This window comes from Hippoglossus stenolepis, chromosome 5 (genome assembly GCF_022539355.2).
Source record: "Hippoglossus stenolepis isolate QCI-W04-F060 chromosome 5, HSTE1.2, whole genome shotgun sequence".
Lineage (NCBI taxonomy): Eukaryota > Metazoa > Chordata > Actinopteri > Pleuronectiformes > Pleuronectidae > Hippoglossus > Hippoglossus stenolepis.
Genome location: NC_061487.1, coordinates 25,490,842 through 25,508,212, shown reverse-complemented (window position 1 = coordinate 25,508,212; position 17,371 = coordinate 25,490,842). Strand labels below are relative to the sequence as shown.

Below are 17,371 nucleotides of genomic sequence, written 5' to 3'. Positions count from 1 at the left end.
ATCTGAGATACAACACTGGCTAACTTCACCTGAAGGTCAAGGTAAGTGGTTTGGGCTGCCCTGTGACAGCCAGCAGCAAGTCCTCAGAGAAGGTTCCCAGGATGCGACTGTGGAAGGTGACCTCCACAATCTGGCAGCCCCCAGAGGGAATGACACCTTCCTCGGGACTGAAGGAGAAACAGCGGCCCAAAGTGGTGTCGGGACACGACAGCTGGAAGGGGGCATCAATCAGCCCCTTGTTGGACACCAGTACCTGGACAAAAACAAGGATCGTTCAACTCTGGGATCGTGTTTATCTTGTTCGAGTCCCGCTCTAATCAAGTAAATACAATGTATGTGTAACATTTATTTTTAGTGCTAACCACTTTACCATGCAACTGTCGCGTTGCCTTAACTTTCTCACCTCAAAACTGTTTTTGCTGCTGATGAAAACATTTTTCATATCCAACAGGTTGTAGTTGAGGTGGAGTTTCGGTCCCATGCCCTCAGCCTGGATTATGAGAGGTAACCGAGATTCACGACCTGAGAGTAGATAAAGGACGGACATAGGAAATATGAATTATCAAGTCAGAGGCAGAGGAACAGAAAGACGGTGCGAGAGGAAAAGGAAACACGGAGGTGAGAAGTGTAATAACAAAATACACAGGCTGCAGGTTGCTTTTATGTTTTCGGTTAAAAGATTGGCCAAATACAAAAATGTCTAAACTCTTTGGTAAACATTTGATTTGCTGCTACGTCCGTCCACTTCTTTCACTGTAGACTCAGCCATGGGAGCTCTGTCCTTTTGTTTTGCTAATAAAGCTTTTTGCAAAGTGAGGAGTCAGGGTAGAGTCATCTAAAGTCCAGCTGCCATCGCCGTGGACTGATCAGGTCATCCCCCCCCACCTCAGAGAACATGGAAATTCATGTAAATCTGGCCTCCGGCTCAGAAGACACACGTGAAGGCCACATGCAAATTTGCCAACAACCTTTTTTCTACCACTGGGATGAGGTGAACATACTGGCGCCTGGTGACTGGATTGACTCATATGAAAATTAGATCAAGTAACAAAGAGTCCTCCAGGTCGGGGGGGGTTAATCTGTGGTGATTCAACTAAGTAGTTTGATTGTGGATATCATACACCAGAGGAGAGGAGACACCCCGAGAGGAGCAGTTGTCCTCTGACAGTAACTCAACAGACATGGTTTGCTACCCAGACGTGTCTGTCTGCACCGAGGCTCAACTCACTGAGGGACGGAGGATCCTTTATGAGGGAGACAAAGCTATAGATTCACAGTAAGGGGTGTACGGTCCTCTTGAAGCTGTTAAAACAATCAATTCACAGGTGCTGAGGAACAAACCAAAGAAAGTGGTTTTCCTCTGGTTCTCAGAGGGATTTGGTTTAAACAAAATAAAGAGAACTGTGGGGCCGACATACACAATTCGGAGCTTAGTCATAATTCAATCTGAAATCAGCCAAGATAAACCCAGATTACTCTTCACTGGAGCAGTGCCCTGTGATGACAGAATCAGTGGACAGCTTGCTGACATGCTAACATGGGGAGCTCATGAGTATATTTGTATTTATTAGGGGGAATATTCACGTTAAACCACCGTGCTGCTAGTGCGGCTACAGGCTAAGCAGTGATAACTGTTAGTGTATTGAAATGATGAACCCAACACTGTGCTTGTGTATTGTATTTGGACGCATGTTCCAGGTAGACACTGACCTGTGACATCACAGTATATGGTCTGTTGGTAGAGCTTGGACTCCTCCGGCTTGAAGACGATGTTGAACTGTGCAGTGACGTTGGGCCATATTTCACCTTCCTGAGCCACGTGGAGGTAAAAGGAAACAATGGTTATTTTACTGAAAGGATATAAAAAGCAGAAAAATGCACGTTTTCACGTAGAGAAAATCATTGGTTGATGCTGACAACCTGATTCAACTGCAAATAATGTCAGAGTAGGAAACAATGTGGAAGTTGATTGGTGCTTTCAGTCGGGCTGAACTCTAAACAAGCACTAACTGCATCTAAGACTTCCCAATAAGTGTGTGTGTGTGTGTGTGTGTGTGTGTGTGTGTGTGTGTGTGTGTGTGTGTGTGTGTGTGTGTGTGTGTGTGTGTGTGTGTGTGTGTGTGTACGGATGTGTGTGCATAGTACGTGTTTCCATTTCTCTCAAATGCCCTCTTGAAGTTTGTTTTGTGACTGGCCTGCAGACTGTTTACTCTCTCCTCCCCCCCTCCTTTTACTGTCCTGAGAGGGCAGGAGAATGAAATGTTTTTCATTCTCCTCCCCTTCCCTCTGTCCAGGGAACCTGGCTGAGCTGAGCCGAGGAGACACTGGCAGAAAAGGGAGGGGGCAGTGTCAGAACAGGTCAGACTACCTGAAGGTCCCTCGGTAGGAAGGGGGCTGGTCTGTGACCCTCCTGTCACTGTAGGAGTCAGACTGAATTTAAATACTGACAACAGTGACGTGTCCTAACTGTGTGTGGCAGAGCTAATTCTGATCTTCTCATCGTTTTAGGGGGAATCCACAGCAGATTCTCAGAGACCATTTACATATTTGCAGGCAGCAAGAGGGAGAGGCTATCGAGAGACAAGAAGAGGGGTCACATGAACACACACCATTGGATCCACGGTAATGCAGCTGTGTGACAGGGCCAGGAGGTGCTCCTTTGCATCCTGGCTCCTACATTCCTGCACAGCTCTGGCCAGCAGGGGGTGGATGGCCGTAGGGTCAGACTCACACTGAAGAAGCAACCGCTCCTTTTCCTCCTCCTCCTTCTGCTGGAGCACTGAGCTCTCCCTGGAGAGTGGGGGGGAGAGGGGATGGTGAAAGACAAAGCAAAGAGAGGAACAAGAAGGGTCAGAGAGAAAATGAAGCAGGTAAAGAACAAAGTGTTGCCGACAGAAAAGGAAGTGATGGACACCTGAGCTATTTCTGGCAACACATGCTCTGGTACAAAGGAGAATCAGCTCTGCAGCTAATTCTACTTTCTACATGAATGCAGCGAGAGACAGAGGTGTGGCTTACACAGATCACACTTTGAAATAAAATCCATTCAAAAGCACAGCTCGGTACTGGCTGTGTCCCATTACCTCAATAAGCACAGGTCCTCCTCTTCCTGGCTGGGCCACACTGACCAGCAGTAGCGAATGGGGATGTCACTGGTGTTGGTGAGAGACACGTTGTTTACGTTGGCCATGGAGATGTAAGTGTTGGTCAACACGATAGAGTCTGGATTTAGATTCAAGTTCATCTCCTCACAAGCTCCGTACAGGCTGATGCACACGTCCTCACCTGAGAAGAAGAAACACGTCAAACCACAGAGAATACAGGTGGATTGTAGAATTGATTTTAAGATATTATTTATTCTCTTGTCTGTTTAATCTGATGACGATTTTTAGTGCCATTGGATTTTTACACTTAATCAAGTCAATTACCAGACGAGGAAAACTACAAACTTTTGCAAAAACCTGATCTCTGAAGGAGAAAACCATGTTCACACAGCTTGATCGTTCACTGGGCCTTTCAAGAGCACAACCAATCATTTGAATAAACAATTTCCCTCTTGAGGCCGACACATGTAAGCCCATTAAACTGATGCCACATACTGAATTATCATTGGTGAAAATGTTGCAAAAGCATAAATAAGTCTCTTGCTAGTTTTCTGTTTTTGCTTATTTACGAAGTAACCTAATGGAATGGAGTTCGTGACCTGTGGTTGCGTGGAGGGGCATTTACACACTGATGCACACTATTGCACAAACAGGTTTAAACTGGGAGCAACAAAATCCAAACCACTGAGGAGCCCCTGCAGTCTCAGGCCTGATGCGAGCAGTGAATAGAGCAGACAGCCACAGTGGAGGACGAGGACACACCGCAGAGGTGAATGGTTTGAATCATAATGTAGCAGATTTAAGGGAAATAGGATTTCCCAGCACAACACATTACAAAATATGGATCTCTGGAGTAAAGTCTGGAAACCACAAGCCGCCAGAGAAAAAGTCCTTAATGGTTAGTAAGACATCTAATGAGTCTCTGTGGTAGCAGCACCGGGCCACCATCACAGTGTGCACACTTCCAACAGAGGGAGAAAGAGCAACAATAACAAGCAACAAAAATAAGATGCAAAACTAAGTTTTGTATGAAGCCACCAAGAACAAAGTTGTATGTAAATTCAGTGAGTGTTTGTTTACATTCAAATCAGGACGGGGGATTTAGCTCCTGGAAAAAAACTCTCCTTATCCTGAGATAATTTATATTTGTATACCTGCCGAGGTTTCTCCTTTCAAATCAGTCGGTCCAACCTGACTCACACAGGGAGCCCACTGGGTACAATACCAGGGAATGTCTGAATTCTGAACACTTGGCTCTGAGCTCCACAGGGTTCTCTGTCGCCCTGTTTTTGTCATTCATAATTAATTTGTCTTGTGCATTTTAAAAACACAGATACCTTGGTCAATAAAATTACTACAAATGAAAACTGGGATCAAAGTGACGTGGAGGGTTTTGTCATCTGAAAGCAGTTCTGGCTTTTTCTCATTTTCTGTGTGATTGTTGTGCTTTTCAATGTTTGTCTTTAGCCAGAAGCACCGTGGAGAGTTGCCATTGATTACTTCTTACTTACAACTTTATTCTCACATGTCCTCACTTTGATCTGAACACAATGAGCACCGGACTCACCGGGACTGAGAGACAACTGCTCTGAAATCCTGCTCTTTGCCAAGTAACAGAAACTGGACTCAGGTTTGACGGAGAATAAATAATAGCTGTGGACTGAAATGACACTAGTGTATTTCCACTGATGTAAAAACTAAGAGTGATGAAATAAACAAGGACACGATGCAAAGTTGCCAAAATAAAACCACACCCATACATCCAGGTGTACTGCTGCAGGTCAGCAGGTTCAGGCCTGCGTCTGCAGAATGAAACTGGGAAACAGATGCCACCAGCTACTGGGCAGTAAACACCCTTTAACAGCTACTGGTAAAGTTGCTTGGATTCATAAACTCTTCACAAGCTAAAAGTTGGTGTTTTACAGCCACAATGAATGTTATGTATATGTTAGCAATATATAAATAATGTAATCATACATTATTTGACTTTAGCTGAAGTTTTACAACTTAAAACACAAGTTTTTGGTTTTGTTTTATTTTCAGATGATTTACCCCTAACCCTAACCCATTACATTTTTTATATAATTTTCTACGCTGCCTAAGACATTACATTGACTTATATAGATTTCCTGAAGACTTACTCTAACTTTAACCATACTTACCTAAAACTAACCCTAAACCTACATTTTACCATTATCCTCTCTAACTCTAACATTAACCTAAACCTAACCCTTCATTTTAACCTAACCTTAAAACATGTCTTCACCTTAATATTTAATGATTTCCAATATGGAGACTTGCTTTAAGTCCCCATAATGTTACTGTGTAAACAGATTTGGTTCCCCACAACATAAGTAAAACACACACACACGGAGTGCAGCCAAAGATCTCCACCCTTGTTGATTGGTTACTATGATGACAACAAATTACACTTTATGTATCTTACTCAACATGCAACAATGATAATGACAGAAATTATGACAGTTAGTCAGAGTTAAACCCGAATGACTGACTCCAAACTGTAGAGCTGCACAAACACAACAACAGACAAGTCGAGACACCTATCAAATCAATTCAGCTCCATTTCCATCTTCAACCTCAGTTTATTTAAAGTGCACATCTGAGAGTCTGCACAAGTCTACAACAATAGGATAAGAGATTATGTAAATTATTAACGTATTTAAAGTAGAATCACTTCAATGACAACCCGCTCAGTGAAATTAGGACGGGTCAGGGCAAAGGGAAATAAGTAGGTTTCAAACCCAGACTTGAAAATCTCAATAGAGCCCACTTCCTGAATTTGCATAGCGTAGAGTCAAGAGAAGTGAAGCTCAGTAAGCAGAGGTGCTACCTTCTGAAGACTTTAATAAATCTGTGAAGTGTTAAGTCACCAGACTCAAGAGAATGTACAGTAAAGGGTGAAATTAATTAAATTGAGTAATAACACTGGAGATGTGGGACGGATCATTTAAAGCCCTGTAAGTCGGAGGCAGGAATTTGAAATCAAGCCTGAGTCTGCGTCCATTTTTATTTACAGTCTACGGTCATGGGAGGCAAAAGAACAGATGTCCATTGTGAATAAAAACATGGACAAAAATGTAAGTGTGTGAATTAGATAAAATGGGGTTTATATTGTTCATATTAAAGAGATGAACGTGTGTAGTTTTGTGACAAACTTGATATTTGGCTCATACTTAAAATGGTGTCATGGATTATTCTTGACTGTATGCCTCAGATATTTGTGTTACATATTAATCCATCAGGAATTTGTGTTTGCATGTATTTGACTGGTCAATGCAGTGTTTTTTTTTGGATAACGTTACTAAAGTTGAGTCTGGTTCAACTCTTTCAAAGAACGACCCTGTGTTGTGTTGCTACAACATGATCTAACAGGTATTTAATCTGTTTAGCAATGTTAATGTTGTGTTGTGTTGTTTTGTTTTGAAGATCTAAAATGTACAAGTACTGACGATCGTTGCAGCAGGAATTGAACACGACTTCCTCTGTTTACGCAAAAGTTCCTCTAAAGTTTAAATGAAAGTTTAAATGAAATTGACTTCAGCTAATCATTAATTATTTGCAAACCACCTTGAGCTGTGTGATATTTATTTGTTTTCTTCATTCCTTAATGAGGAGAGTTCAGCTGAGATCCTCATTTAAGTTTTCACTTTGTGATCAGAAACAATTGATAGGGCACTGAGATACCTTCTTTCTGAGTTGTATGAAAGCCTCAGTCGTGTTAGAACTGTCCCAGTGTGACTTATTTAGCTTTTAGATGCATCTACACTGACCAGCCTTCGTGGTGGAGGGGGGGGGTGGATGAAACCTGACCATGACAAATGTAGCCTGGTAAGATCTAAACACTCACTTTGCTTGCCCTCAAGAAAAAACACATTAGAATTCAAGGAGTGCTCATGTTAGCTTCCAACAGGCCAATTATCACTGAGATTTCCATCATGTACCAAGAGGCAGGAGGGGGGAACAAAACGCATGGTGAAGTTCCACAGGAGAGCCAGTCCTTTGCTTTCACTCTGTGGGAAAGAGAGACGATGGGGCCGTGAGATCTCGAGGAGAATAAAAAGAGAAGAGGAGAGAAAGGAGAACATAGCAGACAGAGGATGAGTGAAAGAAGGAAATGAGGGAGAGGAAAGAGACGGATTGGGTAATACAGAAAGAAAAGCAATTATCTCGCAGGTTCTGAGAGCGATGACAGCAGTTGACAGGCAGGGAGAGCTGCAGCTTATTGCCAAGCTTTCATCCTGGCGGTCCACCAACCCGTCTTCCCCCCTGCTCGCTTCCTCTTCCCATTATTTCTCTATCGCACAAGGAGAACTTTGCAACCCCCTCCAGCTACCTGTGATCGCAGCACAAACAAAGGCTCTGCAGTGTGCGTGTGGACAAACATGCTCGTTCTTACATTTGAGAATGTGTGTTTGTTTATGAGCTGCTCGCTGTGTGTGTGTGTGTGTGTGTGTGTGTGTGTGTGTGTGTGTGTGTGTGTGTGTGTGTGTGTGTGTGTGTGTGTGTGTGTGTGTGTGTGCGTGTGTTGCTTTCTCTAAAAGGCTGCTGTGCTGAAGTCCCCTCGGTGCGACAGCCCTGTCAAAGCAGATGCCTCAGCACTTCCTAAGAGCTGCCCGTCTTTTCATTTAAATCAGCGGAGTGAGAGAGGGGAAGGGTGTTGGTGGGGGGGGGTGTGTGTGCTACTGGAGCAGCACTGTCTTCACTCACTTTTAAGACTGATCAAGGATTGTCTAACACGCCAATGAAGGAAGGCTGGTGAGCTGAGCAGCCTCTATATGTAAAGCATCCGTGGCGTTTAGGAAAATAAAGACGTCGCCTGTACGAGTGTAAGAAGTGCGTTGTACTGCACATGCAAATTGCCACAACACACGTGTTCACACACACAAGCTGTGTCGGCTCATGCTGAGGTGGAGCCTCCACAGAGTAAGGCTTCTGCACCAGGCTTCTGACCTGAAACATACATGAGAGAGAGGGAGCCAGGGAAAGGTGCTAAATTAAAAATGATAGTCTCCTGATGGGCTGTAAGTGGTGTTCTGGACGCGGGCTCGCCCTCCCATTATAAAACCTTAATGCTGCAGCTGATCTGCTGATTTACGTAGATTTACGTAAGGTCACACACGCAGGCAAAAAACAAAAGCACTGGAGAGCTACAGTAAGTTTCACCCCCAAAACAATCCACATTAAAGAGCTCCACATGAATCTTTCATCACGTCTCTCTCCCTCTGCTCTGGGGAACGGCATCACAATAATTAAAAGATAAACTCAAATGGATAAATAAGAAGTCAGGACAGTTCGGCTTTCATCCACCATTATCATAAACTGGCTGGTTTTGCACAAGGTGACTTTGTCGTGGTGGAATTTAAGGACTAATGATAACTGATAACAGATAAAAAAAAACTGTGGTATCAGCACGATGCTGAATTTTCTCTCTCACACTCGCACATATGGTGAAAATGGAGCTGGTGCACTGTGATCAGCCCAGGAGATGCAAAGCTAACAAGTCTTTTTCTCCTCTGCGTCACATACAGCTGTTTTACTGTATTTGTTAAATATCCGGGGATTTTTCCACGACTTTAAGGCAGCTGTGCATCTGAAATCATCTTAAGAGGAGACTTTGATGTGGGCAGCTTGGATCTCTTCACTTTATCAACCTAGCCACTGCTGTTTGCTGTTGCTATTTTCAGCTGGCAGGGTTAAGCTGCAAGAACATATGAAATGAGAAATGTCTTCGTTCCCATCATAACAGCGTGCGGTATAGAACTGGCTCGGGTTTGCCAAGATGCCGTAAGCTGGTGTTCTGATGAAACTGCATTGAAACACTTTAAAATTAAATGTTTTCAACCCATAAGGAGAATTAAAAACCACTATTTTACGATGTCATTCTCTAACTGTGTGTGTAGGGTGTGAGCTTTTAGTCAAAGCCCCAGTTTGTGCAGTTTTTGCTGAACAGGATAAAAAGCCACGCACTGATGTTTTCAAGCAACTTTCTCCTTTTTACCTCTAATTGATCCCAGTGTGTGTGTTCAGGGAAAGTCAAAAGCTTTGCCTTCTTGCCTTTGATGTTAAGGAGTCTGGCTAATTGTGAAGGCAACCGAGGCTACGACTGACCACCGGGTGCAAACTTTCAGCTTCAGTGCGGTGAAAGAGAGGGTCGAGTCCCTCCACAAAGAATACGACTAACAAGGTTACGACAAATGAGCAGATCTGCTACAAGAAGTGACTTAGAAAGTTATTAAAATGAGAATTCACTAAGCAATACATGAAATTAATTATTATGGATAAATAAATAGATAAAGGATAAATGATAGAGTTGGGAAGATGTTTCTGAAATACACTTTTATCTTATCTGTTGAAATTCTCTTCACATCTCATTAGCCATCAATAGATAAATTTGTCTGAATTTCTTTCCAAAAAGCCAGTGACCCTTGTAGGACTGTGATAAACACAACCAATTATTTCATTCTGTTTGAATTCGTTAGCGTACTGCCCGCGCTCTCACTGCGCATGGCAGCAGGCTTCACAACCCGAGGAGACATAAACCACTGAAGCAGAGCTGATAGTCAGAAGTTAGCGAGCGGGTCAGACATAAGTTGGCTTCTAGCAGTGGTCAGGTTGTGCACGTACATGTGTGGTTCGTTCTGCCGGCTCTTGCTAGCTTTTCAAGGAAAAAATTATTAATATTCATACATTCATATTTAACCTGATGAAAGAGATTGAGAAATCTGTATCACAATATCACAATATCTACAGAAAACTCACAGTGGTGTACAAGCACTGGTAATCGTGTGTTTTTCTGTAGGCTTTGAGTAGCAGCGAGGCAATAAGAGATGGTGTATCTTTGTTGATGCATAGGGGAGGGAGGAGAGAGGAGGGAGGAGAGGAGAGGAGAGGAGAGGAGAGGAGAGGAGAGGAGAGGAGAGGAGAGGAGAGGAGAGGAGACGAGAGGAGAGGAGAGGAGAGGAGAGCTAACAGGCCCTTAGAGAAAGCTGAACTGAGCTATAGATACTATACAACCCGGTCGTCATGGGCTCAATCCCCACCACGCTCACAGCCCTGCTCCCTGAGGACGTTATAGATCCTCCTTTCATTACCATTACTTATTTCACCTTTGACTTCACGCTCCCGTCCAAACACACACACACGAGCCCGAAAGTAGCCTGTTAGTATCGGTTCATCTACTAAAGGTCAAAGGTTATTCCAGTTCAAAACAGTCTGTATTTAAACCTGCACACACACACAGGGTATTCGATTTAAATTAGGCAGCAAAAAAGACGACAATTAGAGAGGAGACAATGAGCAGTTAATTGGATCAGCTCAGGGAATCTAGCTGTGCCGGGCTGCTACAGGTATATACCTATGTGGATAGGAAACATTAAAAAATCCAAATATGCAACAATGACCGTGTGTGTACGTGTGTGTGTGTGCGTGTGCACGCGTCCCTTATCTCATTATGGTCTTTACCTCAGTGATAATTACAAACACATTCATACTTTTAGTTCCACACTATTCGACACTGCTGATTATGCAGATTATACAAACTGCTTTGATCGAATCTCTGCTTCGTGTGTGTGTGTGTGTGTGTGTGTGTGTGTGTGTGTGTGTGTGTGTGTGTGTGTGTGTGTGCGTGCGTGTGTGTGTGTGTGCGTGTGTGTGAGCGTGTGTGAGCGTGTGTGTGTGTGCCAACCCATCACCCCATAACCGATACAGTACAATGTATTTTGTTGTTGAGACACTTATTTCATAGTTTCAAGTCTCACTGTTTGGGTTTATATTTGTGTGTGTGTGTGTGTGTGTGTGTGTGTGTGTGTGTGTGTGTGTGTGTGTGTGTGTGTGTGTGTGTGTGTGTGTGAGTATCAAGTGTTCAGTAACCATATTAAGTGGAGTGGGGGGTGGAGCTTGACCGGGAGCTTGAGGATGCTACACGCCCACCTACAGGTTTCCATAGGAAAATGTGTACTGACGTTATAATATATATGTGTGTTATAAAAAATAAAGTAAGGTTAGAATATGGAATAATGAGAATTTGATGAACCCAAATTAAATCAGTTTCTGTGATGGTGTTTCACAAAAAGAGCAAGACTGAAAAAGCCCATTTTGATGGATGAGTAAATCTAAAAACTCACAACCTCCCATCCATGGAGGAGGTCGGAGTATTCTTACATTTAATGTTTCTGGATTCGAGGAAAGAATAACACAGCGGAGGAGAAACGCACTGTGACAAGGTCATTTGTAAGATAAAATATGTATAAGCTGATACGTCAGAAATGAATATTTTACAACTTTTAAATTTTTTACTCATACTCCTACTCTAGGAAATCAAGAAATGATGTCATCGTACAGTCGACAGAGGCTGCAGCTCCTTTTGAAGTTATTTGTGGCACAGTGTTTGTAGTTTTGTTTGTTTTCAGACGCCTGGGTTTTCTCTCACCAGTGTGGTAGTGCAGGTGCAGGTCCTGGCTGTGGTCTCCTGTGGTCACTGGGTGGAAATTCACCGTCACCTGCATGCTCTCGCCTATATCAAGAGTCCCAGAGGAGGGCGTCACCGAGAAAGGCCTGGAGTAAAATACAATGGTTTCACAGTGAGGAATGAAAACAGGCTCAGGGTTTTATATATTGAACATTCAGTTTATTATTATATATACTGTAGTAGAATGAACAACAAAAAAAGAAACCAAAATGTTTAATAAACCTTTTACTCATAATCAGTAGTAGTAGTAGTAGTAGTAGTAGTATTACTTTAAATGATACTTAAATATTAACCTAATTCAGATTGCAGTTACAGTTATAGCGTTCTTGAGGGTTAGCTAATAACGGCTTTATAGATTTAAACAGATGGTAAAATATCAAATCGCTCAAACACATCAGACATAAAGTGGGTGTGTTTCGACTCTAACCTTTGTGTGTGCAGCTTGAACTTAGCCATGCGGTTTCCTATGTTGCGGACTAGCTGAGTCCTCTCTGTGGAGGCTTTCACGGGACAGAGCGGTAGATGGAGCTCATCTCGGAAGTCAAGGATGGCCCGTGGCCCGATGGCACGGACTGGCACCTCGAACCGCTCCCTCTCGGTCACGAAAACCAGCCTGTGGTGGTAGTCCTGAACAGAAAAACAACGAACATACAGAGCAAACCTTTGTTTGATGTACTTTCTTTTAATTCAACATGGCTGCATACCACTTAGCAAAGCAGCCACAAACCTGTCGTTATGCTCTACTGCTATGCTAACAGACTGACATGTCCCTGAATCACAGCATCGTGTGTTGACCACGATGAAACAGCCATGACACACATAAGTGATTATGTTACCTTTTAACATTTGCTACATTTCATGTTGACCTTTGCTTCTCAGTTTTCACTTTCACCCAAAGTATCAGGACAAGAGACGACAAAAGGATGTGCCGGTGTAACTCGATGCCTGACTCTTGACCTTGTCAATCTGAACTTGCTGTTAAAAGAGATTTGTGCTTGAAATATCAATGCAAGATAATTGCATCCATTTAATTCATATCACATTCTTACCCACACCCTCTCCTCTGCTTCGCCGCAGGTCTGATTACAGCTTCATTCACTCATCTGATCTAAATTCCATATCAACATGTTACCATGATACTTTATTGTGCTCCCCCTGTCCTCCTGTGAATGATAACTCTGTAAAGCAGTCCACCCCCTCTCTGCTGTACCTTGTTCTCCTGCGGGGTGAAGCATACAGTGAAAGTCGTAGACATTCCTGGTGCAACCTTGCTAACTGAATCCTTTGAGCCGCCCACATGGAAATACTCTGAGATCTCCAGCTCCAGCTTCACTTGTCGAGAAACCTTGAAAGAAAATGACACACAGCGACAAATATAGACACACACACACACGTGATGATTTATTCATCATTACTTGATTGTGTCTAGTTCAAATTGCAGCGATAGATCTCCTCCAATCCCCCATAACTTTTTCCAATCATTCTGAAGTCTTTAAACACAACTCACACCCGGTGACACACACACAAAAACAAAAACACACACACACGTAAACCCCTTTTTCTGCTGCTAAGGTCAAAGCTGTTCAAAAAGTTGGACTGTTGGCGGTTGTTCCAATTCACAGCCCCTCTTGATTGCAGCATCGGCTCTGCAGCCATGTTGTTTGTGTGTATTTATTCATCACAGACCTTGTCCATGTTGAAGAGGATTAGCGGCAGCTTGTAGGTCTGTGCAGGAGAGAAGTTCTGGAAGCACAGCTCGGATGGGCAGGGCTGGAAAAGTGCCTGGTCTACGTCCACCAAGGACAACTGAAAACACACACACACACACACACACACACACACACACGCTATAAATAATGCAGATCGAAATGTGGCTTTCCTTAGAAATATTTAGTAAAATGTCAGAGTCACAGACAATTAAGGGACTCCAAATAGTTTGGGGGTGTGAGCCAAGAACTCTTTGGAGCCTCAAAATAACAAATGTAACACTGCCAACGTTGCACCTGAACAAACGAGCCCCTGATCTGATGGGTGCGAGCGCACGAGCCTTTAAACAACATATGTGCTGGACGGGAAAACTGCGTTGGTCTGAAACTTCAACCCGATTGATTCCATTGACTGACACTGTATGATATGTCTAATGAAATGCCTCTCAAAGTTAACCTGAATTCTTTTCTTCTATCTTCTAACATTGTATAGAATGTGCTTCCAGGATCCTGCTGGTCATTGCTCCTTCTTACCTCCTACAGTGGAGGTCAGTCCCATTACATTTGCATATTTAATAAACATTGAGAGAATGTGAACAGAGGGAGTTGCAAAATGTGTCCTAGTTATGATGAAGGGGGCATTATTCGTTTCATAGGCATTTCCCAAACTTTTAATAGCATGTTCCCCCCCCCCGAGCCCTCCATTAAATTCTGACTTAAAGGGTATAGAGAATCCAGTCACATTGGCTGCCCTCTGCCCATCAATTAGTGCTTGCTGACTAAGGGTGGGGGGGCAGCTTAGGTACAGTGTGAATGACCTCAGCAGACGGTACATGCTCTGTATGCAGAGGATTACTGATCAAATTATGAGAAGTTTGAACATTTAGTCTTTTTCTGTTCACATCCACCTTTCCAAAAAGTGTCATTGAGTTATTTTTATTTAAATACATGTATATTTATATCTCAAGAGTACGTATTTTTCTATACTTTATTATATAATGTCTGCAAGTCCTTTGTAGTGAGAGGACAGCTTGTCGAAACCAAATGTGGCTTTGATTACTTCATTTGTTTGAGACGCAAATGTCATATAGGAGTCTCCAGGGTTTTATTATCATTAGGATGAAAGTCTGAAGCTGAAGCTTGTCTGTAGACAGCTATTGTAATAGCAATTGCATGTCTAGCTTTTATCCAGCACATGCTTTAACTTCATATAACAGCCTGTCTGACTGGTTACATCATCACAGTCATCAGTTCCTACTGTAATCTTTCACCATCACTGAGCCATCCTCAGTCCTTTTTTCTGGCGGGTCTCTCCTAAATATTTTGTTTCATTTTTGTGCATCGTGTGGGACCCCAACATTAGCACGCAGTTACTTTGTGATGTGTCGTCTTGCTCATGTCGAGCAGCTCCAGGATCCGGGGCGGGTGCATCTCCTTGGTGTTTGCCAGGCGCTCCTCGGTGGACTGTAACATTTCCTGGGAGTAAACAGATGGAGTCACCTGCAAACACACAGCAGCACAGTTTATTAAGCTATCTGGACTGGATAGACTGTTTCCTGTCTCCTGAGCACCCCCCCCCCCACCACCATCCGCAGCATGATGTCTTAGTATCCTCTCCCCACAATTCTCTGGCACCTCTTTATCAGTGCACCAGAGGCAGAGAAACATCTGACTCCACTCAGTCTATTTCAAGGTCGGGTCAGAGACGGATTTTAGCTTAAAATATAAATCAATAATGTAGCAGAGGAGGTTATTGTATATGCAATATTCAATAGCTGCCAGTAAGGTGTGTATTCATAATACACTCTGTTCTATTATTCAGTCCACTAAAATAATTCTCTCTGAAAAGCAAGTTGTAAACTAGGGCTGCCCGAGGACTTGCAAACTTGGGACCTGATGCAAAGTTAAATAGTAAGTGTTGAAAGAGAAATATGTACAATACTAACCAGCTGTAAGCTAGCTAGCTTCTTTTCTGGCTAGCTAACCATAGCTAGATCAACAAAATAAAACTGGATATTTAACAGTATGTACTTAATAGACTGATTGATATGCATTTGAAAATATGCTTTTGATTTTCTTTATCCAGAGTGTTTGGCTAGTCGCAGTCATTTCAGACTTACGGCTGACATGGTGATAAAGATGCTGGATGAAGAACAGGATGAGGAAATTGAGAATGGAATTCTTAATTCTGAGTCTGAAATCTCTGATGCTGAGAACCTACTAACTATGTTCTACAGGATCAAGCCTATCCTGTTGTTAATGATCTTCCCTATCATTAAAGGTTCCTTTGATAACATAGAAGATACAATCAAAGGAGCCTTCTTCTTCTGAGCAATCTGGGGCTGATTGGACAATTTCCAGTGAAGTTACTTTTGACATATATGGAGCTGTTAAGGCCGTTATAATGTATCCTTCTTTTTTGGTGAATCATCAAACTCTGACGCCACCCCACGGCCAGACCGTGTGACGTACACTAAAACTTTAAATTAGTATTAATCTCCATGGGGTTGAGATGATGATCACCGAAATCAAAGTTGATCTCATGAAAGCTCTAGGAGGAGTTCGTTCAAATACAAAATGGTCAAAAATGGCCACCTAATTAAAAATGGCCGACTTCCTGTTTGGCCTAGCATAACGATCGAAGAGAGTTTTTTGTTCGTTATGAAAAGACACATGTCCCTACCTATTTTTTACATGTCAGTGAATCGCACTTTAGGTGGCGCTATTCAGCTATTTTGCCATGCCCATTCCTTACAACCATATGAATGTCTTTGGGGGGGGCACTAACTGACAAAAACTCACAGTTTCAATATGACTTCATCATCAATTTCTTGAGGCCCTTCTGACAAAGTTTGACATGGTTTTGGTCAATGAACAAGGAGGAATTAATTCAAATGTAAGATGTGCAAAAAACAAGACACGTCCTTTTGCCACCAGGGGGCGCTGTGGTTTTAAGTCATGATTTCTGTGCAGATGTGATCATGCAGAGACTCTTGTCATACATGTCCAGTTTGCAATAGGTTGGCCCATGTATCCTTGAGACTTTTTGGTTCGGCTGGTCATGATACATGTGTGTACTGATTTTCGTGAAGATCTGTGAAAGCAAACTCAGGGGCTGCGTTCTAGGTGGCGCTGTTCAGCCAATCACAGTCGGTGCTGGGGCCCTAATACAAAGTGTATCCCACTCCTGTTCCCTCCTCAGATACAAGCAGCCGAGGAGCAGAGGCATGAAGTTTGCTGAGCAGGAGACACTGCAACAAAGCACTGCAGTCACATATTGATTTTTAGTCCCTGTAAGAATCCAAGGTCATTATTAGGACAATCTGTCATTTCAAGCAGCTTTTTAAAAAAAAATGTGACCAAGTCTAAAACATATATTCCCCGGAAATTGCTCCTTGGTCTCTAATTCTTGAGATAAGCCCGGTTTTAATATCTCATATATTTCTAGATATGTGTGAAGTTACATGAGTTCACGGAGAAAAGAGGGAAGAACAAGATGATACTGTCCTCACCCTTCTTGACTTGTCCTCCGTCAGGACAAGTTTGTGGCTGTAAGGCAGAGACTCTCTGCTCTTTGACAGCTTTGTCTGCGTGGTCATCTGAATGGCTGCCATCTAGAGAGCAAATCATCTGCAAGAGGAGAGGAGAGGAGAGGAGAGGAGAGGAGAAGAGAGGAGAGGGGGAGAGGAGAGGAGAGAGGAGAGGAGAGGAGAGGAGAGGAGAGGAGAGGAGAGGAGAAGATGGGAAAAGATGTTTATCTAACAAACATTAACAGTTAACAGCCTCTTCACCAAATCCTTTCATCCTGACTTCAATCTGCGCACTTTCAGAACGACTTGTTACCGTTACTTCTTCCTGAAATCATTTCCCCCTCCTTCAGTTTCCCTGCTGACTCGCTGTGTGTTATAAGTTTTAACACGTTTCCTTCTGCCTGTGGGAGCTCGTCACTTCGTCTCCTGACGGCGGACACCACGTGTTAACTCGTTGAACCATTAGAAACCAAAGATCAAAGTCTTACCAGCAGAGAACAGGAGTTAAAACTCGCTCCTCTTCAGCCACAGGCGCTCAGCTCC

The 17,371-nt window shown here is 43.0% G+C and overlaps 1 protein-coding gene across 1 annotated transcript in view; it reads right to left on the bottom strand.

Annotated features, from left to right (window-relative positions):
• The window catches only part of hydin (HYDIN axonemal central pair apparatus protein), a 57,247-nt gene extending 39,876 nt beyond the window's left edge, over nt 1–17,371 (bottom strand). Inside the window, exons 1-12 of the mRNA XM_047339794.1 lie at nt 17,317–17,371; nt 16,811–16,928; nt 14,673–14,798; nt 13,279–13,398; nt 12,803–12,937; nt 12,020–12,219; nt 11,554–11,678; nt 3,084–3,285; nt 2,610–2,790; nt 1,711–1,810; nt 404–522; nt 30–253 (exon numbers count right to left, since the gene is read on the bottom strand). Of these exons, the coding sequence (XP_047195750.1) occupies nt 30–253; nt 404–522; nt 1,711–1,810; nt 2,610–2,790; nt 3,084–3,285; nt 11,554–11,678; nt 12,020–12,219; nt 12,803–12,937; nt 13,279–13,398; nt 14,673–14,798; nt 16,811–16,912 (1,634 nt within the window). The 5' untranslated portion in view covers nt 16,913–16,928; nt 17,317–17,371. The remainder of the gene's footprint in view (nt 1–29; nt 254–403; nt 523–1,710; nt 1,811–2,609; nt 2,791–3,083; nt 3,286–11,553; nt 11,679–12,019; nt 12,220–12,802; nt 12,938–13,278; nt 13,399–14,672; nt 14,799–16,810; nt 16,929–17,316) is intronic.